Genomic DNA, 26,095 nt, shown 5'->3' on the forward strand with positions numbered 1-26,095 from the left:
TTTACTGAATTTTATAGTAACAAAGTGTTCAGGATAAACTCAGCTACAGTATTTTTTCACATGGTTATTTTTCTGGAAAATTCCATAATTTAGCTGGATAAAAGACCTCTGGTTTACATCTATTTCCTTAAAGAAAAGAGAAGGAAAAAAAAAAAACCCACACATTTTTTAAAAAATCTGTGATGTAAGACTTATGAGCCTGCAGATGGTGCTATGATCCCATTTTGAAATTCAGTTTTGCTTTCTATTAGTTTGAATTCATAGGAGAAAATGCAGTTCTTTGATTTAGTTTACTTTTATTCAGAGGTATTAAGGTTGAATTAATTCTATTTTGTGTTTGATTATTATAATTTATTGTTATAATTGGAGAGACTGTCTTCACCATTAGAAAACCTACTGTGGGTACTCTGTGTGAAAGCTAAGTGCTTGCTTAGGCCAAGTAATAAATAAACTTTTATGTCTTACTTTTAGGTTTTTTCTGCTTACCTTCAGCGTTCGATTTCCTGTGACTCTCAATCAACATATTTTGCTGTTGCTGTTCTTAAATAAAATTGCTTCCCTGGGAATTAGGTGACGAAAAGCTAAAGATAAAAAGATTCCATATGAGAATAATGTCAACCTCTAGCTTGTAACCATCAGGTAAAAAAAGATTTCCTGGAATTAAGCCACAGGAACTCTGGCTTAAGTCAGAGCTGTCAACTGGGAAACAAATTTCCAGACATTTTGAAATTTAATTCATTTAATTTTTCTTGTAACTGGGTTAGAAAGTATGATGAAGCATAGCAGGATATTCTTTTACTAGATTTGAATGAAGCAAATAGATGCTGAAATCATAAAGTAGAAGGAAAGGAGGCTTAAGAGCTGTTACCCCTTCCCTCAGGAACTTACAGAGAAAAATGTAAAAATACATATCCCGGCAATTTTTTTAAATAAAATGAAGGATACCATTTTACTTTGTTGTCCATGAAGTTGTTCAGGCTTCTGTATTTTTTACCTTAAACTCTGACTGAATGTATGCTAGGCTACTTTGAATTAGAAACCCACAAATAGAAATTAAGTATTTGTCAAAGTACTCCATAAAGGCTTTCCAACCAGTTCTTTGAAATCACCTGTCAAGTGACTGAGTCGGAAATGTTATAAACTGCCATGGATGTTGGTATATGTCCAGGGACACATAAAATTCCACATGGGGGCAAGAACTTAAAAAATTGATGAGTATGACTTTTAAAAAGAAAGAAAAAAAATGACCCTTTGGGGCTATCTAGTATGATAATTTATTAAGTTTTTTTGGATCATTAAGAGCATGTATGTGAAAATGCATTAGGAGTGATGACATTTTCTACCAATATGAAACAGCAGTACTGCTACTATTCTATGCTATAGTGTTCATACTACACTGTCTTAGAGGCTTTTTGAAAATTTACCCAGGGATTAGTTTCAATATAAGGAAAATGTAATAATAGAAAGAATGTGGAAATCTATTTATGGTGGTTTTACAATTAAGATAGATCTCAGAAAAGATTAAGTCAGAGTCTATATGAATAGTATAAAACTAAAAAGGCTTTAGGGCAATTGATGACTTGTAATAAAGGAGAATTATATATTGGAAAGCCCATGAGCCTAAGTATTTGTTGCTTTCTGCATCTGTTCCTACACATAAAATTCTTATTTTCTAGAGGCATTACCAGTGGCCCTGCTGCTGCTGCTAAGTGGCCCTGGGCATAATACTAATCAGTCTTTTATTTCATTACTACTAATTAGAGATTAAAATATTTCACATGAAGCTCAGTACCTTTTTCTGTTTAAAGAAAAGTAAATTTCCTCTTTATATCTTACATCTTGAAGTTACTCACTCTGAATTTATATAAATCAAGCATAATGACAATTTAATAAGAACTTCAAGTCCTATTCATCCCATGAGAGTACTACTGTGACGTCTTTCCGAGAGCTGTGTGATTGCTCAGCCCAACGCATAAGCCCTATAAAATGATGGGCTTGAAATGCTGGTCAGGGTAGAGTGAGAAGCAGTTGCTGGCAATAGTAGCCAACCTCAGCCAGCACCAAGTTCTGGTTCAGCTGTAAGGGCAAGAGAACTCGTGAAGACTGTCGACTCCCAGGACTTCAGCACCTGAGACAGCTCTCATAGTCCCAGAAAAGAAAGCTCTCGAAGAACACTACTCGGCAAAGTAAGTGAAAACTTTACCTTTCTTCTTTTTTCTCCCCCTGACTCTGGAACTTTTCTCGGGATATACTGAGTTTTTATTTCTCTTGAAAAATAACTTTACAGTGTTCCTTCTTTACAACAATAAAAATGCAAGTTTTTTAAGTCACCTGGTAAGTATAAAAATGCCTCAACTTCTCACATTTGAATGGGTTTTATGAATCCTTTAGTTGGAAATGCTTTATTTTGTTTTTTCACTCAATGCCAACTTTAAAATAATGCCTTCAAGTAGGGTTTTTTTTCTTTTTTGGCTTGTTCATAAATTTTTAACTGAAAATTCAGTGGGTACAAATGTATTGAAAATTTCAACTTGTTACTTAGTGCTGTTCTCTCCATTTCATTTTTAATTATGTGAACTTACAAAACCTTTATTTTCTTCTGAGTTTAAATGCTGTCTTACAAACAGCACAAGAAACAGGCACCAAACTCTGAAGTTTCAATCTGCACCCTATTTACAAATGAAATGTGTAAGTAAATTCGATGTAAAAATATACAAGCTTTGCATTTGTTATATTTTTCCTTTAATGGCAGAAATTATGTTGGTGGTAATATGAGCCTCAGTGATTTTTTGGTATTAATTTACACCATTAATTGAATTAGTTTGTTCAGACACAAACTCCTTAAGGAGATTAAGCTCCCAGTAAAATCTATAATTAAAAGAGGAAAAATGTGTATACAAAATAATTTTACTGATCTGTATCTATATACACAAATTATTAAATTGATGACGCTCCACCTTTCCATCACTCAAGTACTAAAAACTTAGAGTAGAAAAAGAAACGTCAGTTTCTTGAAGCTGCTTCATAGTTACAAAATATACCAAATGTGGATGTTACAACTCTGTTATAAGAAAATGGCCCTTACGGTTGCTTCCGGTGCTGTAAAAGTATTGCATTCAATCTTGTGCCTAGCTAGAGACAGGCAGAAGTTGAAAGGATCCTAATCTCTATTCAAGCACTGTTCACACACCCAAAAACCTTCTTGATTTAAAAAGTAATCATACTGCAGTTTAACACTTTCTGTAAGATGTAAATCCCTTTTTCTAAACTCTTCATGAGTCCTCAGGAATTACTGCTAGACACACAGAATCACCTTTCAGGCACAGCTGTGGTTGGAAAAACTTACAGCTGTGATTGTCTCCCCTTCCAGGTCCTGCGATGGAAACAAGAAGTAAGTCCCAGCTTCTCGTGTTCCTGACGCTGTTCAGCGTACTCTTCTCCCAGACCTTGGCATGGCCTCTTTTTGGAGCACCTTCGGCCCTGAGGTAGGCTCTCTTTCAGTTCAGACAGTTGAACATTCTTCCTCCACGTACATGGGGATTTCTGATATGTTATTTCAGATAGCTCAGTTTTGTAAACTATGTATTAGTTATTCAAATCTGTCGGTTGACTTGTGAAGCAAGTTTTTGTCAACTTCAGGGTAACATGGTTGTTCTGAGTTTTGGAATTCACTCTCAGGGCCAGAAAGACAGTGTTGATGACTAGTTTTATGGGTAAGAAGGATCACATTTCCAAGCAAGGCAGAAAGAGATCTTGGATTTCCTTTCATTCAAACCAGTTTCAGTTGAGTAATTAGCTGTTCTCCATTGTCACCTCAGTTCAGTTCAGTTTCTGATAGAAAAATAGGTGTCTAGTTGCCCACTTCATTTGAGTTCATTTTTCGAGAGATCACTCAGCAAATAATCACGAACAGTTGATTAGTGGAATATGTATAAAATCATGTTGGACAGACTATCTAGGCAGAATCAATTTGTCAATGTTAAAAATTGTGAGATAATTAATCTACTGAGTTACCCTTCCCCAGTGAGTGAATTTCAAGGTGCTTAGTTTTTACCACAAATCCTTTGTTTTACTGCTCTCTACATTGCCTTTCATATTTCAAATTCATATAATACAACTCACCTTTAAAGCTTTATTTGAAATAAATTTATGCTAAAGAAGGAAACAGTAAAAGGAAACTGCATTAGCTTTATTTTTCTTTCCAGTTTACATGTCATTGCTTATTTTCTCATTTCCAATTCTTTGTTCAAGGTAAGCATATGCTCAATAGAATGAATAATCTCTTAGTGTTAATGGTTTTCTGTGAAATTTGCTTAAAGCCAGATTGCATGTTGCTTTGATAATTAAATAGAACTAGTCTATCAGAATAGTTATATCAAAAGAGACGAATAATCTCAAGAATGCTGAAGCTTACAGTAATTGCTAAACTTCACTCTTAAAGAAGGCTGCTTGCTCCTGACTACCAAGAACTGCCTCACCCAAAGATACGCAAATGCCCAGCAGCCAGCACAGTTCTTAACAGGGTAACATTGAAGACATGCACACACATAATTTTAACTGTGTTGGTGTTCAAAATGTGCGTGTACCCACAAAGTCCATGTATAGGCAGGACTATTCTTGGCCTTCCAGTAAAGCATTGTATATCCTATTAAAATTGTGCTACTACATAACATTGAAAACAAAATTCACTGAGTTTGAATGACTATTCAGAGAGGGAGACAGTCTTTGGACTTGGTCAATATATAGAAATGCACCACACCAAAGTGAATCTTTGAAATAAAATTTATGGGCTCAGAGAAAGAAAAATAGTTAACACTCAGATCTTGAGAAATGTTGAGACACATGATACTGGCCATCAAGAAATATGTGAATTGCTTTCAATTTCCATACTGAATATAAAAAAATTTCTGAAGTTTCTATTTTGTGTAAGATCTTTCTACCTGTATACTTTGCAAAGTGAAGTTACTTATTGCTAAGGAAGTGTACTTTGCTTAATGTTCTGAAAGACTGAGCTAAGTAGCTCTAACTTCTGTTACATACAGCTTGTAAAAGTTGTATGGCATCTGTTTTATGGGATAAACAAGAATTTTACTATTTATACTTTCATAAACTACAGAAGTCATTAATTCAATTTTGCCATCCATATATTATGAGTGGGTGATATTTCCTAAGATTTTGAGTATCTCATCTCAAATGACTGTAAAGCTGTAAGCACCAGCTTCTGAGAAAGGAATGTATTTTACTTTACTGTATCTTTTCCTACCAGGATGGGGGACAGAATACCATTTGAAGGAGCAAATGAACCTGATCAAGTTTCATTAAAAGCAGATACTGACATTTTAGAAGATGCACTAGCTGAAAATGACACCCCTTATTATGATGTATCCAGGTGAGTTCATTTTTATTGAGTTTTATCTCAGCAAATCCTTTTTTGAAATCTAAACATTTTATTTTTGTGTCACCATGAAGCTATTCTCACAGCATTGCACTATGAGTTTCCATGTGTTGTGGCTTCATTCAGCCTGATTTATTGAAACTCTTGATGCTTGCATGATTTTTACTTGTAGAGATTGTAACAGGCCAAGCTGAGCAAGTCATCCACCTATATAATGTTGCATACATTTTTAACATCAGAAATTATGCCCACAGTAGTAAAACTACAGCATTTGAGATTCCATGATGGAAAAAGTTCTAAGGTTAGAGTTTCACTTCTATGTAAAGAAAGGGTGTCTAATAATAAAAGCTATTCATTTCATAGAATATTATCTGCAGCAACATTCCAGTTTAGACAGAGTAACTATCCAGAAGGCAAAGCATGAAGTATTTTTCATTTGGATGGGAAATTTGGTTGATAGGCTTTTAGAGTCTTTCTATCTTAAGAGATTTTGTTTACAACCTTTTGGCAGAAGAAATAGCAAAAGGGATAATAAGGTTTGCTAAAATCAAAATAATTTCCCCTTGCATATATCTTTATTCAGAGTAGAAGAAATAAATCACCATGAATAATTAGAAAATAAATATATCTTCCCACCAATATTTCTTGGAAAAGAATTAGTTTTACAGATTCTACCAGGGAGCATTAATATTGAGAAATGCTCCTTAAAAACCTAATTTCTTCAATTTTTAAAAATTTGGGGCTGGAAATAAGTCACTAGGCTATATTATTTATTCAGTTGTTTAAAAATTTCCATTCAGACTTAAGTTTGAATGAGAGGCTATCAAATAAGTTGATGTTTCCTTCTTATTTAATGAGCCAAAATAATCTTTTAGCAAACTATTTATAAAATAATGGCTATCATTTTTTCTTTGTTTCAGAAATGTCAGACACGCTGATGGAGTTTTTACCAGTGACTATAGTAGACTCTTGGGTCAACTTTCTGCCAAAAAGTACCTTGAGTCCCTTATTGGAAAACGAGTTAGGTAAAGAGAATTTATTACTATTAAAAAGCATGTTATGGTTATTAAATTAGACAATTATATCTTCACTGTAAGCAACTTGTTTTATTAAAAACTGATAACTCTTAATAATGTTTAATTTCATTTAAAAATAATTTATGTACTTCAATAAAATATACTAGACCCATGGATTAAGAAAATAAGGTTTCTTAGTAATATCATATTTATAGGCTCCAGACACACTTATTTTTCTTAAATAATAATCATTTATAAATTGGCAAACAAAGTAAACTAGACACAGTAAAAACAAAACAAGACATATTCTAAACTGAAGCAAATTTTAAGGCTAGCGTTAAAATATAGCGTTTGTATTTTACTTCCTGCTCAAACTAAGCATTGGAAGATTTTGTCTTTAAATGGTTAATAACCGAATTTTATATGGCATTACTTAAACTGGCATCTCTTCACGAAGAGGCATTCATTCATGTTTTTAAGAAGCGTTTACTTTTAAAGAACTCTTTCTTTCAATGGAAGAACACAATTTCAATTAGCCCTCTTTTTTTAAAAAAATGAATTATTTGCTCAGTTAGGACAGAATGTCTAAAGGCACCCTGCTGCTGCTGCTGCTGCTAAGTCGCTTCAGTCGTGTCCGACTCTGTGCGACCCCATAGACGGCAGCCCACCAGGCTCCCCCGTCCCTGGGATTCTCCAGGCAAAAAGCCACCCTAGTAAAGGTCAAAGTACACTGGATTATTCCATGCTCCCCCATCCTTAAGCTCAGAGACTTTTTGGTGATAGAAAATGAGCTGGCTGTTGGAATTCCTTTTTATCTGACTCCAGGAAATTATTATTTGACGTCCTTATCCTCATGTTTCTTAGCAATAGCATCTCAGAAGACCAGGGACCAATCAAACGCCACTCAGATGCTGTCTTCACTGACAACTACACACGCCTTCGAAAACAAATGGCTGTGAAAAAATACTTGAATTCAATTCTAAATGGAAAGCGAAGGTAAAGAAATGAGAATTTGCTAACATGAGAAATTATAACTGAATTTCAAAATAGTAGTTGCATATGGAAACATATCTCCCTCTCTACCTTTGAAGCAGTAATTCTCAACCTTAGCTAACATTAGATTACCCTGGAGAATATAAAAAATAGTGATGTCTGACCCTAACCCTAAACCAAATGCCAGGAAATTAGTGTCCCTAGGCATGTGGCTGTGGACACTGGTATTTTCTGAGTTCCCCAGTTGATGCTAATGTGCCTCCAGGGTTAAAAATGATGACTGTAGAGACATCTAGTCTGGGTCTAGGAAAAGGTTTTATCAAAAGTGCTGCTTTTTAAAACACGTGAAGGACAGTCAACTAGCAATTTTTTACCATGTGGAATTCCCTTTTTACCTGCAAATTCAATTATCTATACCAAATTAAATGATGAATTATTTTGTCTTCTTGGATTCAGTAAAACCTGTGTCTTTCCATGGTATGTAAATATTGGAACACAATTTATGGGAAATGAGATCCTTTCTCTCTTTTATTAAAGTTATTTTTATTTAGATGGGGAGTACGCAAGACAATTCTGTTTGGGTGAGATCAAGCAAGATGGATCTCTTTGCCCACCAGATTATAATTCTTTAAGAAAGCTTTTAGACAGTTTAGGACTGAAGAGCCAGTCAAAGGTAATGGCTCACCTGAAACAGAAGTGTTTAGCCCCCAGAGCACTTAACCGAGCACCCTGTGCAGTCTAGGCCATTCTTCACATTTTCTTTAGAAGCTTTCTCATCCAAGAGTCTTCACAAGTTCAGTCCTCTCTTTCTCGTCTGCAGCAGCGAAGGAGAGTCTCCTGACTTTCTTGAAGAGTTAGAAAAATGATGAGAAAGCTCTTTGGAGCAAAGCTGCTGACAACTTCCCAGTGGTGAGTATATCTGTGTGTTCTTATATGCTAGTAGGAATCATCTCAGTATTTAAGTAGGTAGGACTCACTTGGTAAAAAACATCATAATGTTCTCCCAGTGAGACCTTATCTAAGAAGGACGCTTCTGCCTAAGTGGATCACAGCTTAGTTGACCTTGAAACTGTTCTTACAGTGTTCTGATAGCATGAAAGAGACAGTTCACAATGAATAAACAGTTCAGTACCTCCTACTTTGCTCAGACTCATTCCTGTCATTTTGAAGAAATATTGAAAAAAGAGACTGAATCACACTACTGAGAAAACTGGCTTTCTCTTTGATAGTAAAGCCATGTTGCTTTTATTAAAGTCCAGTCTCACAATTGACTGTTAGCATCTCATTTAAGTATAAGGAAATACTACCAAATTACAGTGTGGCTTGTTACTGTGAAAATACCAAGACACCCTGGGTCTCATTATGTTTCTTTTTTTTTTTTTTAACTTTTTATTTTGCATTGGGGTATAGCCGATTAACAAAGTTGTGATAGCTTCAGGTGAACAGCAGATGTTGTAGTTCTTGAAACATAATAAACTTCATGGAGTAAAAGTCAAATTTAGCTTATTTTATCTATAAAGTGAGTGTAGATACTACAACTCTAGTAATATCCACTGTAAAACATTTTTGGAGTAGAGAAAACACAAATAGATTGTTTTTTTCTTTGCTAAGTTGACAAGGTTGTTATCAAAATTGTTTTGTGTGAACATGGACACAAGGCATATCTTTCCTGAGTTACATTAATGTTTATAGTAGCTCATAAAATATTTTTATAATGCTTGGCAAGTCTTTAAAGAAATTTTGTAGCATCACTGTATCAAGTTGTCACAATTTTTCTCTAAAGGACTCTGAGGACAAACTTTTGGTTTTGTGTATTCTACAGTTTCTGTAACATCTGTCCAACTCTGCTACTGTAGCATGAAAGATCCCTGTGGGAGAGGAAGAGGGTGGGCTGATTTGGGAGAATGGCATTGAAACATATATAATATCATATAAGAAATGAATCGCCAGTCCAGGTTCAATGCAGGATACAGGATGCTTGGGGCTGGTGCACTGGGATGACCCAGAGGGATGGTACGGGGAGGGAGGGGGGAGGGGGGTTCAGGATGGGGAACATGTGTACATCCATGGTGGATTCATGTTGATGTATGGCAAAACCAATACAATATTGTAAAGTAATTAGCCTCCAATTAAATAAATAAATTTAAAAAACAAAACAACACAACAACAACAACAACAAAAATGATCCCTGTAAGAGAGATATGCGGTCAAGGGTGCTGCAGCTGCCCTTTCCTCATCATGCACAGACATTTCAGAGAAACAAACTCCTCGAATGCTCAAAAAAGAGAGTAACATACAGATTCTCAAAGAAGTTTATCAAATAAGACTTTTCCATTAAATTAAGAAATACAGTAGGCACTACAATATAATAGAGGATTCATTACTCTGTCCCTTTATGAGATTCCATCCTCCATTTTTTGCTATTTTGAATGGGCAACATTGGGCAAATTCTTTTAACAGGAAACTTTGCTGGTCAGCCAATTGGGAAAATTACAAATAAGTAATTATTTATGAGTAGTTAAAGAACCCCTTCACATTCTGGCTCCCTTCCCAACCATAAGTTCTTTGGAAGACTCCCTCTTGATATTCCAAAATGTGATCCCCTCTCAAAAGCTGCTGATCAAGTGCAAAGATAAATATTTATTAAATGAGTGGATCAGTAAATGAAAGTCAGAGGCTGTAAATAAAAATGATTTTATGCTTAAAACACCAATTCTTTCTTTTTCAGAATTCTTGAAGGAAAACAATAAGTGAAGTAATTTTATTTTGAGTTCTACATAAGTAATTCAAGAAAACTACTTCAATATCAAAACCAAATAAAATCCATTGTGTTGTGAATGTTGTGATTTACTTTACTCTGATGTAATAACTGTGATGTTTACACTGTAAATATTATTTGTGAGTTCTGAAATTTGTTTTTAACTCATGAGAATTCTGTGATTTCATGTGCCGTGTATCCTTTCTAATAAAAATATATTTAATGATAAGTAAATACTAGGTTAATTCCAATTATATGAGGCTTTTTGGAAGGATAGTAATCAAGCAAAATTGATGTGTTTATTTATAGGACATACTTAACTATGCAGAAGAGTGGTGGAGGAGATAATTAGCACATCTAAATTTGAATGTTGAGCAGATAGAATGCTGTGTTAAATAAACTTCAGAGTATCTAAGAGAATACCAAAAGCAAAGATTAAAAAAAAATTCTTTAAAAAAAAGATTTTCAGAAAATGTTGTGTGTTTCCGTGTTCTTAGGCAGCATTTATTTTGAATGAGATTTTTAAATCTTTCAAATTTGAATCTCTAATTGCCAAATACTCTTCTGATAGAATGTTTCAGTGAAGGAGAATGGCCTCTATTTCTGACACCGAACTTTTCCTTTATGCTCGTGTTAAGTACGTGTAACGTGTAAACTGAACAGAACACTTGTTTTTCAGTGATAAATATTTTTTCCATTGTCTCTCAGATAATGCTTAGGTCATATCAGCTTTATTCCGTGAAAGTACATTTGGAGAAACAACTATTTTTCCAAAATGATTGTAAGAAATTAAATATAGAAAATAAAGACCTTTGATTATCATTGCAGTCACTTTCTGTTGTTTTGATTCTTTATACTGTTTTAATTCTTTGCAGTAATTTGTTGTAGCTCCAAAGTTCCAGGAACTAAATAGTTCTTGTGATGTTTAGGATAGAATTATATTTGACTTTGGGTGTGTTCTAAAATAACTATGACTTAAGTAAGAGAGAAATTTCTTTCTAATACAAGGCCAGAAGTAAAATGTCAAGGGTTAGCATGGTGGTTTTGCTCCATGAGTCCCTCAGCAGTCTAAACCCCTTCTAGCTCACCCCTCATTTTCTAGGACATAGCCCTTTTCCTCATTATCCAAAATTGCAGCTAGGGTTCCAGCCATCACACCTGCATTTTAGGCAGCAGGATGGAGGAAGAGACCTAGAAGAAAAGGGAAAAAAGAGTGCATGCTGATTCTCTCTTAACTGATATCTTACATTAACACTCCCTTGAGTAGAACATAGTGTTACAGTCAAAGTCATCTGCAAAAGAGGCTGGAAATTTTTTTTTTCTGGAAGATCATGTGTTCAGTGAAAAACCAAGGTTCTATAGCTATAAATCCCTCCTCTATAACTCTATAAACTCTAAAACTGTAACTCCTCCTCCCTAGAGGAGGGCATGGCAATCCACTCCAGTATTCTTGCCTGGAGAATTCTGTGGACAGGGAAGCCAGTGGGTTATAGTCCATGGGGTTGCAAAGAATCAGACACGACTGAGCTACTAAACAGCAACAACAACAATAACTATAAAAGCCCCAAAAAATGATTAAAAAAAATGAATAGGTCCATGCAGGGATTTTTTTAAAATCTCAGCCTACGCATCTTAAATTCTCACCAAAAAGGCTTAAAGAAATGACAAGGAAAATCAAGTTAGGTAGAATCAGGTAGCCCCTAACTATTAATGAACAATCATCATCATTACAGGCAGAACCTTTCTCAGTTTCATTTGCTACCATTAGAATAAATGGCTACATGAGGAGAGACTAGTCTAAAATTACTAGTAATTGGGAAATAGTTTATACAAATTGAAATGAATTGGACTAACTGTACCTTTCCTTCATATCTGATTTCACAAATTATAGGTCTTTGTTAAGTGACTTTTCTATGCAAAATGCTCACTGCAGTGAAAACAAAACTTCTAGATGCTATTTGCAGACAAGAAGCTTATAAAGATCAAAGTTGGGCATCATTAAAGTGCAATTTGAATGTGAATCTAGAGTTTTATTTTATTTATGTATTTTTTTGGCCATGCCACACAGCATGTGGGATCTTAGTTCCCTGACCAGGGATCAAACCCAGGCCCTTGGCAGTGAAAACATGGAGTCCTAAACACTGGGCTGCCAGGGAGTTCCCTAAAGAGTTTTGATTTTATCTCATTAATACGAATCTTCTCAACTGACTCCCTATTCCTTCAAGAGACATTTGCTAAATGACTGTGATGTACCAGGAGGACATGTGGGAGATGAGTGCTCTAGGCAGAAGCAAGATCAAGAGCAAGTGAGGGAACAGTCTGGCACACCTGAACAGCAAGGAAGGCAGGATGCCCCGAACAGTATGAGCTGGACAAGGGCTGAGGAGGAGACAAGGTCCAGGTGTTACCAAGGACTAGAACTTGTGATGCTTCCCTGGTGGCTCAGTTGGTAAAGAAGCTGCCTGCAATGTGGGAGATCTGGGTTCGATCCCTGAGTTGGGAAGATCTCCTGGAGGAGAGAATGGCAACCTACTCCAGTACTCTTGCCTGGAGAATCCCCATGGACAGAGGAGCCTGCAAGGGTACAGTCCATGGGGTCGAAAAGAGTCAGACATGGCTGAGTGACTAGGCACACAGCACAGAACTTGTGAGGCCTCACGGGCCACTGTTAAGGGCTTGAGGAGTGAGAGGAAGAAGCAATGCAGAATTTTGGATTTGCCGAAATGCACGTTGTCACGATCAATCTGACTGCTGTACTGGGAAGACGGTGAAAGGGGGCTAAGTATGGAAGATGGGGACACATGAGGAGACTGCTGCTATGAATCACGGGAGAGACAATATGGCTACCAGGGCACCAGCAGGGCAGGTGGTGAGAAGTGGTCTGAACACATTTCAAAAGGAGAATCAAGCTTTTCGCTGATAAATGTAAGATATGAAAGAGAAAAGTCCAGAATGATTCCAAGGTAAACGACTTGAGCAACTTGAAGGATGAGGTTTCCATTAAGTGAGATGAAGAACACTGTGGGTAAGGGGGTTCCTGAGGAAGATGAGATCTGTTTTGGGTGGGTTAAATCTGATGTTGTGTAAAGTTGGGGATAACTGTGAGGAGTTGAGGAGACACTGGGTTGGAGATAAATTACTGAGAGTCTTCAGTGTGTAGATGGGATTTAAAGACACAAAAGAGTGAGATGACCCAGGGACTGAATGTGGCTAGAGAAGAATCTCAACACCTGAAACCCCTGAGTATATTCATTCACTGGGGCTGGCATCACAAAGCACCACATACAGAGAGCCTCAAGCAGCAGAAGGGTATTGTTTCTGGAGGTTAGAAGTCAGAGTTCAAACTGTTAGTGGAGTTGGTCCCTTCTAAGCACCGTGCTGGAGAACTGAATCCTCTTTCCTGGCTTCTGGTGGCTTGCTGGCAATCTCTGCTTGTGGAAGTGTTACCTCAATCTCCGGCTTGATCTTCCCATGGGGTTCTCCTTATGTGTTATGTGTCTCCAAATTTCCCTTTTTTTATGAGGACACCAGTCATATGGGATTGCAATCCTTCCCAATGAACTCACTTTAATTTGGCTACTTCCATAAAAACCAATCTCCAAGTAAGTTCACTTTCTGAGGCTCTGGTGCAGCATATGGATTTGGGGGTCACAACTGAACCCATGGGCTTCCCAGGTGGCTCAGTGGTAAAGAATCTGCCTGCCGCTGCAGGAGCTGTGGGATATGTGGGTTCGATCCCTGGGTCGGGAAGATCCCCTGGAGTAGGAAATGGCAACCCGCTCCAGTATCCTTGCCTGGAAATTTTCATAGACAGAGGAGCCTGGAGGCTATAGTCCATGGGGTCACAAAGAGTCAGACATGACTGAACACACAACAATTGAACCATAGCAGTGAGACTTGCCAACATTAATAGTTTGGGCTATTGAGGAATAAATGGGGTAAAAAGGACTACAAAGAAAAGCTAGTGAAATGGACCGTATGGTTCTTGCCCCCCACCACACACAGACAGACCATGTCCCCTGCCTGCCTTTTGTTTGTGGAAAACTTTAGTCAAAGAATAAGTTTAATCAGAGAAGTGAGAAATGTGGAAACAAAGGAAAACAGTCAGAGGAGGCTAAGTCATGATAAAGTAGTCATGAAGCACAGTCAAGGACCTTTTGCTTTCTCGAGGGCTGTGGGTAATATTCTGAGCCATATCCTGTGAGCTGTCTTATAGATACCAAAATACCAGGTGGGGAAGTTAACTACATGATGATCAGACTGTACCAGGACATAAGCTGCCACCATCCCGAGAACTGGCTGCAAAGAAATGGGAATAAATGGGTCCTGGGAGTGAAGATTAGCTGTATCTAAAACAGCCATGATGATGCTGGTACGACCACTGATGATCGATTCAAAGATGACTTAGAGATGCTTGCACTGTTTCTGCATGTAGAACCTCTCCTCCAATCTGTGTGTTAAAGCTCTCACCCCTTGCTTGTCATTGTGGGGGAGTCAGCCTTTGAACAAGTATCTGTCACCGTCCCCCACCAATTACCAGCATCTGAAATAAGCAAATTTTCCTTCCCTCCAACCTGGCCTATTTATTGGCTTTTGAGCAGGATGTAGCTGGACACACACATACCTTTTGGTAACACTAGCAAAATAGCAAAAAGAATAGAGTAATTCTGGAAAACAAGTGAAGAAAATGGTTCAAGGAAGAAAGCACCCTTAACAGGTTTAAATGCTGTTATTATGTAAAATAAGATTCATTTATCGATTTCTTAAGCAAATATATCTAAGGAATCTGCTACGTGCCCACCACTGTTCTTTAACAGTGAAAAAAACAAACATAAATTCTTACTCCCATGGAGCTTACATTCTCTTAAGCAAAAGATCTGATAATCAAATAGATAAGTAAAATACACGTTATGTTAGAAAATGATATATGCTGAGGAGGAAAAAAGTAATGCAGGGAAAGAGAATATGAAATGTTCAAGAAGTTTAAAATTTCACTTGAGATTCCCAGAGAAATTCTTACAGAAAGGTAAATTTGAGATACACCCTTAGAGAAGTGAGGAAATCAGCTGTGAGTTTCTATGAGAAGATCATCCTCAGTTCAGTTCAGTTCAGTCTCTCAGTCCTGTCTGACTCTTAGTGACCCCATGGACCACAGCACGCCAGGCCTCCCTGTCCATTACCAACTCCTGGAGTTTACTCAAACTCATGTCCATTGAGTCAGTGATGCCATCCAGCCATCTCATCCTCTGTTGTCCCCTTCTCCTCCTGCCTTCAATCTTTCCCAGCATCAGGGTCTTTTCTAGTGAGTCAGTTCTTAGCATCAGGTGGCCAAAGTATTGGAGTTTCAGCTTCAACATCAGTCCTTCCAATGAACACTCAGGACTGATCTCCTTTAGGATGGACTGGTTGGATCTCCTTGCAGTCCAACGGACTCTCAAGAGTCTTCTCCAACACCACAGTTCAAAAGCATCAATTCTTCGACACTCAGCTTTTTTATAGTCCATCTCTCACATCCATACATGACTACTGGAAAAACCATAGCCTTGACGAGACAGACCTTTGTTGGCAAAGTGATGTCTCTGCTTTTTAATATGCTGTCTAGGTTGGTCATAACTTTCCTTCTAAGGAGTAAGCATCTTTTAATTCCATGGCTGCAATCATCATCTGCCGTGATTTTGGAGTCCCAAAAAATAAAGTCTGTCATTGTTTCCCCATCTATGTGCCATGAAGTGATGGGACCAGATGCTATGATCTTAGTTTTCTGAATGGTGAGTTTTAAGGCAACTTTTTCACTCTCCTCTTTCACTTTCATCAAGAGGCTCTTTAGTTCTTCTTCACTTTCTGCCATAAGAGTGGTGTCATCTATATATCTGAGGTGATTGATATTTCTCCCGGCAGTCTTGATTCCAGCTTGTGCTTCTTCCAGCCCAGCGTTTTTCATGCTGTACTCTGCATATAATTTAAATAAGCAGCGTGACAATATACATACAGCCTTGACATACTCCTTTTTCGGTTGGAACCAGTCTGTTGTTCCACGTCCAGTTCTAACTGTTGCTTCCTGACCTGCATGTAGGTTTCTCAAGAGGCAGGTCAGGTGGTCTGGTATCCCCATCTCTTTAAGACTTTTCCACAGTTTGCTGCAGTCCAAACAGTCAAAGGCTTTGGCATAGTCAATAAAGCAGAAATAGATGTTTTTCTGGAACTCTCTTGCTCTTTCAATGATCCATTGGATGTTGGCAATTTGATCTCTGGTTCCTCTGCCTTTTCTAAAACCAGCTTGAACATCTCGAAGTTCATGGTTCACATATTGCTGAAGCCTGACTTGGAGAATTTTGAGCATTATTTTGCTAGCATGTGAGATGAGTGCAATTGTGTGGTAGCTTGAGCAACCTAGAGGAGGGAACACCAGGTGCAAAAGCCCTGGCGTGAAGAGCAATCCTAATACAGTGAGGAACAGAGAGGAGGCCAATTTGGCAGAAGTGGACAGAATGGTTAAGAGAGGATGGAAGAAACAGAGTGGTTACGAGGAACCAGGCCACAGAGGACACTATAGGTCATTGCAAAAACTTTGGCTTTTATTTTGGATGAGATGAGAAGCCATTAGAGAACAGTCATCAGTGACCTTCACAATAATAGTCCTGGTCCACTGATGGAGGTGAAAGCCAGGTCAGAAAGGGCCCAAGAGAATAGGGAGGAAGGGTCTATACTGTGAATAGCTATAACTCCTAGAGTTGTTTTCCTGCATAGAGGAGCAAAGAAAAGAGGAGAAACTTGGGGCAGGGGGAAGAGGTCAAATGATTTTCTTAAAAATTTTTTATATTTACTTTGGTTGCGTTGGGTCTTCATTGCTGGTTGCAATGAGCCAGGGGTATTCTCTTGTTGCAGTGTGTAGGTTTCTCATTGCGGTAATTTCTCTTGTTTTGAAATTATTTTGAAAGTTTAATAAAAGTTAAAGAGCTTTTCTCAGAAATACACACTGTGTGCATTCAGAGAATTCCCTGAATGTTACAGGTCCACGCCTGGAATTTTAGGAAGCTCCCTGATTGGTCTTTAAGAAGCCCCACTCTAACTGTTAAGTCCTGGTTGGGGTCACTGCAAATGGGGAAATGGTATGGAGACCATTGTTATTGCGTTCAGTCATGTCTGACTCTTTGCAGCCCCATAGACTGTAATTTTCCATGTTCCTTTCTGCATGCAATTTTCCAGGCAAGAATACTGGAGTGGGTTGCCACTCCCTACTCCAGGGGATTTTTCTGACCCAGTGATTGAGCCCTTGTCTCTTGCATCTCTTGCATTGGCAGGCAGATTCCCCTTTAAAGTTATCTGACAGAGAAATGATAAGGATTTGAGCTAGAGTGGTGGTAATGAGAAACGAAAGGAAATGGTAGAGATAGCTAACAGCAGGGACTTTTCTAAGGACTTCACATTGTTAAACCATATCAAGTCTAGAAGGCATGTATCTTCAACCCATTTTTTAAGATGAGGGAGCTAAAACATAAAGGAGAAGCAGGCTCTTAGCCCTGGAAGCTCATGTGGAAATATTCCATGCAGGCTCCTAATGGGTCATTAATCTATTATGTTGTTTTTTGTTATAGAAACCCTCTGAAACACTGACCCCTTAATGGGTCTTCCTTAAGACCCCAGAAAGACTAAGTGATTTTTCCAACATACCAGAATTATTTAGTGGCAGAGCAGGGACTAGACCTCAGATGCTTTCTTCATCTTACTCTCTCACACTCAGTACTGAAATTGGCAAAATTCAATGCATAGTACATGGATTCCCTCAAAGGCCCCTGCAGTCTCAGTCCCATCTCTGTAGAGGCTGCCCTGCCCTCCTAAAGGATCTCAGGGGCCAGACAGGTAAGAAGCCAGAGAGCTCACCTCGCCAGTGAGGCTTTTCCAGACATGGTATTCTGCTTCTCTTTTGCTCAAGAAGCATGGAGGATACCCGGCCGCTCTGTGCTTTAGCAGCTGTGCTGAATTGCAGCTTTTCCATGAGGGTGGAGCACTATCTCCCTTTATGGTCCCACCCTGCTGGCACCTCATGTATACTCAGATTTTCCTCAACTATTGCCTTTTCAGAAGCCTGGCCCTAAAACCCAGCCTCAGCTAGTTCTTTGTTGGAACATTCCTGGAACTGCCCTGTACTCTTCCTTATATCATCTTCAACACAGGGATGATATGATGATGTCTCAGATGGACATAATCTGAGAACATCACCTTTGCCTCCCTTTTCCCTTTTGTATTCCAGCTCTCTCTTTGGTACTTGATCTCTTTCTGGACTTGGACAGAACTTGCTACAGGTCACAAGGATTTCATCAGCGATCACTAGTCCCATTCCAAGCAGCCTATGCTATTTTATTTCTCTATTCAAGTCTCACTTTCCAACTGTTCCTTCCCTTCCTTCTCTCTCTGTTCCCTGCAAGTTCTTTGCTATTGCAAACTAATACTTTCCTGAGTAGTCGCATATAGCTGAAATCTCTGGGGGTTCTGGGTTATGCTGTTTCAAAAGATAAGCCAGGGTGGAAAATGCCAATCATTGAACATACCAGTTTATTGCTCTTGAAATGATACAAATAGTTTTTATTGCAAAAGTTTCTAAGAAGACAATCTCTAAAGGAGTTATCTCTTGTTAAAAAGGACGTTCAGTATATTAAACAACACTGAATTCAGTGCTTGATCTTTGCATGGAATCCTTAACATGGCTTTGAAGCTGGTGGTCGACTTGGGGAGCAGAGAAGCTTTCATTTTTGTCCTGGCTTATATTTATAAATTAATGTTGATAATGCACAATTAAAAACATGAGGTGGCCAAAGTATTGGAGTTTCAGCCTTAGCATCAGTCCTTCCAATGAACACCCAGGACTGATTCAGTTCAGTTCAGTTCAGTTCAGTCATTCAGTCATGTCCGACTCTTTGCAACCCCACGAATCGCAGCACGCCAAGCCTCCTTGTCCATCACCAACTCCCGGAGTTCACTCAGACTCACATCCATCGAGTCCGTGATGCCATACAGACATCTCATCCTCGGTCGTCCCCTTCTCCTCCTGCCCCCAATCCCTCCCAGCATCAGAGTCTTTTCCAATGAGTCAACTCTTCACATGAGGTGGCCAAAGTACTGGAGTTTCAGCTTTAGCATCATTCCTTCCAAAGAAATCCCAGGGTTGATCTCCTTCAGAATGGACTGGTTGGATCTCCTTGCAGTCCAAGGGACCCTCAAGAGTCTTCTCCAACATCACAGTTCAAAAGCATCAATTCTTCGGCGCTCAGCCTTCTTCACAGTCCAACTCTCACATCCATACATGACCACAGGAAAGACCATAGCCTTGACTAGACGGACCTTAGTCGGCAAAGTAATGTCTCTGCTTTTGAATATGCTATCTAGGCTGGTCATAACTTTCCCTCCAAGGAGTAAGCATCTTTTAATTTCATGGCTGCAGTCACCATCTGCAGTGATTTTGGAGCCCAAAAAAATAAAGTCTGACACTGTTTCTACTGTTTCCCCATCTATTTCCCATGAAGTGATGGGACCAGATGCCATGATCTTCGTTTTCTGAACTTTAAGCTAACTTTTTCACTCTCCTCTTTCACTTTCATCAAGAGGCTTTTTAGCTCCTCTTCACTTTCTGCCATAAGGGTGGTGTCATCGGCATATCTGAGGTTATTGATATTTCTCCCGGCAATCTTGATTCCATCTTGTGTTTCATCCAGCCCAGCATTTCTCATGATGTACTCTGCAGAGAAGTTAAATAAGCAGGGTGACAATATACAGCCTTGATGTTCTCCTTTTCCTATTTGGAACCAGTACATTGTTCCATGTCCAGTTCTAACTGTTGCTTCCTGACCTGCATAAAGATTTCTCAAGAGGCAGGTTAGGTGGTCTGGTATTCCCATCTCTTGAAGAATTTTCCACAGTTTATTGTGATCCACACAGTCAAAGCCTTTGGCATAGTCAAGAAAGCAGAAATAGATGATTTTCTGGAACTCTCTTGCTTTTTCCATGATCCAGCGGATGTTGGTAATTTGATCTCTGGTTCCTCTGCCTTTTCTAAAACCAGCTTCAACATCTGGAATTTCACCATTCATGTACTGCTGAAGTCTGGCTTGGAGAATTTTGAATATTACTAGCATGTGAGATGAGTGCAATTGTGCGGTAGTTTGAGCATTCTTTGGCATTGCCTTTCTTTGGAATTGGAATGAAAACTGACCTTTTCCAGTCCTGTGGCCACTGCTGACTTTTCCAATTTTGCTGGCATATTGAGTGCAGCACTTTCACAGCATCATCTTTCAGAATTTGAAATAGCTCAACTGGAATTCCATCACCTCCACTAGCTTTGTTCGTAGTGATGCTTGACTTCACATTCCAGGATGTCTGGCTCTAAGTGAATGATCACACCATCGTGATTATCTTGGTCATGATATTTTTTGTACAGTTCTTCTGTGTATTCTTGCCACCTCTTCTTAATATCTTCTGCTTCTGTTAGGTCCATACCATTTCTGTCCTTTATCGAGCCCCTCTTTGCATAAAATGTCCCCTTGGTATCTCTAATTTTCTTAAAGAGATCTCTAGTCTTTCCCATTCTGTTGTTTTCCTCCATTTCTTTGCATTGATCACTGAAGAAGGCTTTCTTATCTCTTCTTGCTATTCTTTGGAACTCTGCATTCAGATGCTTATATCTTTCTTTTTCTCCTTTGCTTTTCACTTCTCTTCTTTTCACAGTTATTTGTAAGGCCTCCCCAGACAGCCATTTTGCTTTTTTGCGTATCTTTTCCATGGGGATGGTCTTGATCCCTGTCTCCTGTACAATGTCATGAACCTCCATCCATAGTTCTTCAGGCACTCTATCTATCAGATCTAGGCCCTTAAATCCATTTCTCACTTCCACTGTGTAATCATAAGGGATTTGATTTAGGTCATACCTGAATGGTCTAGCGGTTTTCCCTACTTTCTTCAATTTCAGTCTGAATTTGGCAATAAGGAGTTCATGATCTGAGCCACAGTCAGCTCCTGGTCTTTTTTTTGTTGACTGTATAGAGCTTCTCCATCTTTGGCTACAAAGAATATAATGAATCTGATTTCGGTGTTGACCATCTGATGATGTCCATGTGTAGAGTCTTCTCTTGTGTTGTTGGAAGAGGGTGTTTGCTATGACCAGTGCATTTTCTTAGCAAAACTCTATTAGCCTTTGCCCTGCTTCATTCTGTATTCCAAGGCCAAATTTTCCTGTTACTCCAGGTGTTTCTTGACTTCCTACTTTTGCATTCCAGTCCCCTATAATGAAAAGGACATCTTCCTTGTGTGTTAGTTCTAACAGGACTGGTTAGGAGAACATAATTGAGTCCATATACCACTATTGGCAAGTCAAAAGCAAGAGCAGGAGACACTGTGGAGCATCTTTCTTATAATGTTTTCTATAACCAAATGTCTATTAGGGAAAAAAACAGTCTTCAATATGATTGAAATGTATCATTTTGTCACAATATATCAATATATAATAATAACAAACTGTGTCTTTATTATTATGTTGTCTTTGTTATAGAAAACCTCTGAAACTTTTAGTGTGATCTTATCCTAAGAAAAATCTTCACTCTTGTTATTATGATTATTTATTATTATTTTAGAAATATCTAAATATTGTGAAAAATAAGAAACAACTTACAATTTGGGAATTTCTTAAAGAATTCCTGTCCAATTCTAGTTGATCTTTCCTGCACATGAAAGATTAATATCTTCAGAAATTTGGAAACATTACAACTGAGGGCAAAATTGTGCATGGGCTGGCACCAATGCACATACATAGGAGGTTTATACACAGGATTGCTGACCACCCATGCTTGCTGCATGCATGCGTGCTCAGTCATGTCTGACTCTTTGCCACCCCATGGACTGTAGCCTGCCAGGCTCCTCTATCCATGGAATTTCCCAGGCAAAAATACTGGAGTGGGATGCCATTTCCCACTCCAACTTATGCTTCCTACAGAATATTGAAACACCTAGATGCCTTGAAGGAAGAAAATTTGCAGGTTATTCGCTTTAAAAAATGGAAAATAAAAACTGGATGGGGAGAACTAGCATGGTTAATGTGGGAGATGATGCCCCCAAATTAAGATTTGTTCCTTCTGGGCCACTCAGAGTTGCATCCGGCTCAGCTCAGCCTATAAAGAAACCTGCCTTCAAAGAGCTTCATCCACTCACAGCAACTCAATTCAGACTCTCGAGCTACTCCTCCTCTTGCTTTTTCTCCCTTTAGTGTTTTAATCACTTATCCAAACAGGACTTAAGTTAATGAGAGAAGGTGCTGTTATAAATCCTGAATATGAGTGAACAACCAGGTCTCTCCAGGCACTTAAGGAAAACTTGAAGCAGAAAACACCCAAGTTAAAAACTGAACATGAAAGAAAATAACGTCGGAGAAGAAACGATAAAGTCTAAGAGAGAACTAAGAAAATACTACATGCATACTATAAGAACCTGATGAAGGAACAGAGAAGAAAAACCTCTTGAACTATAAAACTGCCTGAATTAAAATTGAAGAGTTATAGGTCAAAATCAAGCAAATTGCCTAAAATGTGAGGGTTAAATTTAGAAATTTTTTTTAAAAAAGAGTCTTAGTCAAAAGAAGTACTTGCATCTGATAAAATAGAAGTTTTAGAAAAAGGGAATGGAGAAGACAGGAGAAAATGATTTTTTAAAAAAATCAGAAAACTCATTTTTACCTTCCGTTGATTGTACTTCCTGTGAGGTCCAACAACACGCCTATTTTATTTATCAGTGAATGCATGCTGTATATTCTGTTCACTGTCCCATGATGTCTAATTAGCATGTTGAATTTGTCAATTTAGGACTATATTCTTTTGTAAAGGGTATCACATTTTCACTGATAATGATAAGCATCTTAGGCATGTTTATATTATATGCATATATTATAACTTCTGGGTGTGATAAATTTCAAAAAACTAGTTTTCTAAAACCCTGTCTGAGTTAAAGTGAATCTATTCAGTCTAGATCCAACCAGTCCATCCTAAAGGAGATCAGTCCTGGGTGTTCATTGGAAGGACTGATGAAGCTGAAACTCCAATACTTTGGCCACCTGATGCAAAGAGCTGACTCATTTGGAAAGACCCTGATGCTGGGAAAGATTGAAGGCAGGAGAAGGGGATGACAGAGGATGAGATGGTTGGATGGCATCACCGACTCAATGGACATGGGTTTGGTTGGACTCCAGGAATTGGTGATGGACAGGGAAGCCTGGAGTGCCGTGGTTCATGGGGTTGCAAAGAATCGGACATGACTGAGCGACTGAACTGAACTGAACTGATTTAGTCTAGTAAGCAAGGTTACATATTTTCTTCCATAAATTTTTATGTAAAAAAGTATATATTACTATTATATTACTATGAAAGTGAAAGCAAAAGCAACTCAGTCATGTCTGACTCTTTGTAACCCCATGGACTATTAAGTCCATGGAATTCTCCAAGCCAGAATACTGGAATGGGTAGCCTTTCCCTTCTCCAGGGTATCTTGCCAACCCAGGTATCGAACCCAGGTCTCCTGCATTGCAGGCAGATTCTTTACCAGCTAACCACCAGGGATGCCCTTATATTACTATATACCATAGTATATACTATACTATCAATATTAAAACAGTATAACATTAATTACTGTTAACATTACTACATACTATTGTATGTAAAATACTCTATAGTAATAATAATAGCACAAACAGGCACATTCTGTTTCTGGGTTTCAGAAACTATGCTGACAGGAGATCTCAAGGACACGAAGACTAAAATGTCTATAATAATATCTGTGAATTCCTGAGAACACTTGGAGCTACAAATTTTAGTAGAACTAAATTTTTAGAAAAAGACATTCCAATTATTTATTTGCCTATTCTTGTCTGATACTCCACACTCAGATGGTACCCCCTCTGGTTAACCGATAGCAGCTGCAATTGTTTGAAAGGACAGAGAGGGAAAGACACATAAAAAGCATCTTCCTTTTGACTGTCCTTTGTTAACAGCTTTCTCTCCCTGACTCTGAGAGAGAAAACATTTCCTGTGTCTTTCTCTTTTGCCTTCTGTAATTGCAAGTCGGTAGCAAGATTCATCTCCTTTCATACTTTAACATTTTTCATTTTTCCGCCACACAATTGTGCTTCTATCTTTTTTTCTTCTTTCTTGGAAATTCACCCTGGTTTCAGAATTTTGTTCCTTTTCCCTTTGCTCTTCCATTCTCTATAGATTTGTGGATTCGTTTACTTGGGCATCTTGCTCTCCTGCTTGCCTTGAGAGCGAGCGTGCATGCTCAGTTGCTTCAGTTGTGTCTGACTATTTGCGACCCTGTGGACTGTAGCCCACCAGGTTCCTCTGTCCATGGTATTCTCCAGGCAAGAATACCTGGAGTGGGTTGCCATGCCCTCCTCCAGGGGATCTTCCCCACCCAGGGATCAAACACGCGTCTTCTGGATTGCCTACAGATTCTTTACTGCTGAGGCACCAGGGAAGCTCCTCCTGCTTGCCTTACCTACACATTAATCTCATTTGTTCCAGTGACAGAATATTCACATAGATCTCCCAAGCTTTCTTTTTGTCTCTTAGATTTTCTTTCCGTTGGACCTTACACACAGGTGACACTTATTAAAATAGATTTCCTAATTTACATTCTATTCATCTTTCCAGTTAAAAAACATAGCATCTTCAAGCTAGAAGTTGCCATTGCATATAAAGTTATAATTTACTCCTGGGGAAATAACTATGTCATTATTCACAGTTTTTATTAATACCTGGAAGATATTTCCTTCTTACCTTGACACTTTACATAGATGAAGAACTTTAGCTGTGTCTTTGTAGATGAGTAGAGAATGGAATAGAGGTTTGGAGGAGCAAACATATTCTCAAAAAGAGAGAATTTATCAGAGATGGGTAAGTTTGAAATTGTGTGCAGGTAGTGAAAATAAGGGCAATGAATACAACTGAGAAAATTCCTGTTTTAAGATCTCAGGTCTTGTTAAGCAGCTGGTAAGGAAATAGACCTGCATCAACACAATATTGTAAAGAAATTATCCTCCAGTTAAAATACATAAATTAAAAATATATATACCTGCAAAGTAGAAGAAAAATGGTAAATAAAAAGGTAATAGCAAAAGTTGGCTTCCATGAAGGGGCTACTATAGTAATCTTATTTTAAAGTATTATGATGATACATAATGGTTTTTTAAAATGAAATGAGTATCTTATTTCCCAAATTTTACATGGATCATATGAACTTAATGAATGGTAGGTGAAAAGGTAAATTCGAGTTTATGTCACTGTTACCACTTTCTTTTGGGGAGTAATGCACACCTATCAATAGTAATAGATGTATTTGAACAAACAGTAAAGCAGAAGCAGCATATTTGTTCAGTATCCCATGGCTCTCAGTGGGGTACTCATGACAGAGGCTAAGTAGGAGAGACTTGTCTCAATGGATAATGTTCATCACGGCAAGTGACCAACACTTTCCACACATTAGCTTGAATAAACCAGGAAGTCAGTGTCATCACTCATGTGTTTGTGATAAGCAAAATTGCTGATTAATGCCACTTCTTGAGTCCATATTATGAGAAAGAAAACATGACTCTAAAGAGATGGGTGACTAGCAAATAACATGTCCTGGTTTTCTAGCAGGGTAAATACTAGTCTATGTGTTTGGGTGGCTCTGGGGTATAAAGATGAGTGTTTCAGGGACCTCTCTTTTCTATAACTTCTGATATCACTATACATCCTCACTGGCACCCAGGAACTCATTCTTGGGTCTGACAGTGAAGCGTTGGTCTATGACTACGAAAGTGAAGAGTATTAGAATGTAACCAGAGCCAGAGCGTGTTACAGAATCACAGTAAACTTCACACCAGAGCAACCTAAGTGCCTACACTGAAACTGAGCATGTGAA

General features: G+C 38.3%; 1 protein-coding gene across 1 annotated transcript; it reads left to right on the top strand.

The window, feature by feature from the left end:
* The first annotated feature begins 2,009 nt into the window (after positions 1–2,009).
* On the top strand, positions 2,010–10,989 carry VIP (vasoactive intestinal peptide). The gene is made up of 7 exons (XM_069598745.1): positions 2,010–2,186; positions 3,371–3,485; positions 5,267–5,389; positions 6,316–6,420; positions 7,276–7,407; positions 8,225–8,313; positions 10,133–10,989. Exons 2-6 carry the CDS (start codon positions 3,379–3,381, stop codon positions 8,268–8,270), a joined length of 513 nt encoding a protein of 170 aa, XP_069454846.1. The 5' UTR covers positions 2,010–2,186; positions 3,371–3,378; the 3' UTR covers positions 8,271–8,313; positions 10,133–10,989.
* The last annotated feature ends 15,106 nt before the right edge of the window (positions 10,990–26,095 follow it).

This window comes from Ovis canadensis, chromosome 8 (genome assembly GCF_042477335.2).
Source record: "Ovis canadensis isolate MfBH-ARS-UI-01 breed Bighorn chromosome 8, ARS-UI_OviCan_v2, whole genome shotgun sequence".
NCBI lineage: Eukaryota > Metazoa > Chordata > Mammalia > Artiodactyla > Bovidae > Ovis > Ovis canadensis.

Coding starts and splice junctions, on each gene's coding strand:
- VIP (XM_069598745.1), top strand. CDS start 3,379: ATGGAAACAAGAAGTAAGTCCCAGCTTCTCGTGTTCCTGACGCTGTTC. Junction 5,390..6,315: donor CCTTATTATGATGTATCCAG/GTGAGTTCATTT, acceptor TCTTTGTTTCAG/AAATGTCAGACACGCTGATG. Junction 6,421..7,275: donor CTTATTGGAAAACGAGTTAG/GTAAAGAGAATT, acceptor CATGTTTCTTAG/CAATAGCATCTCAGAAGACC.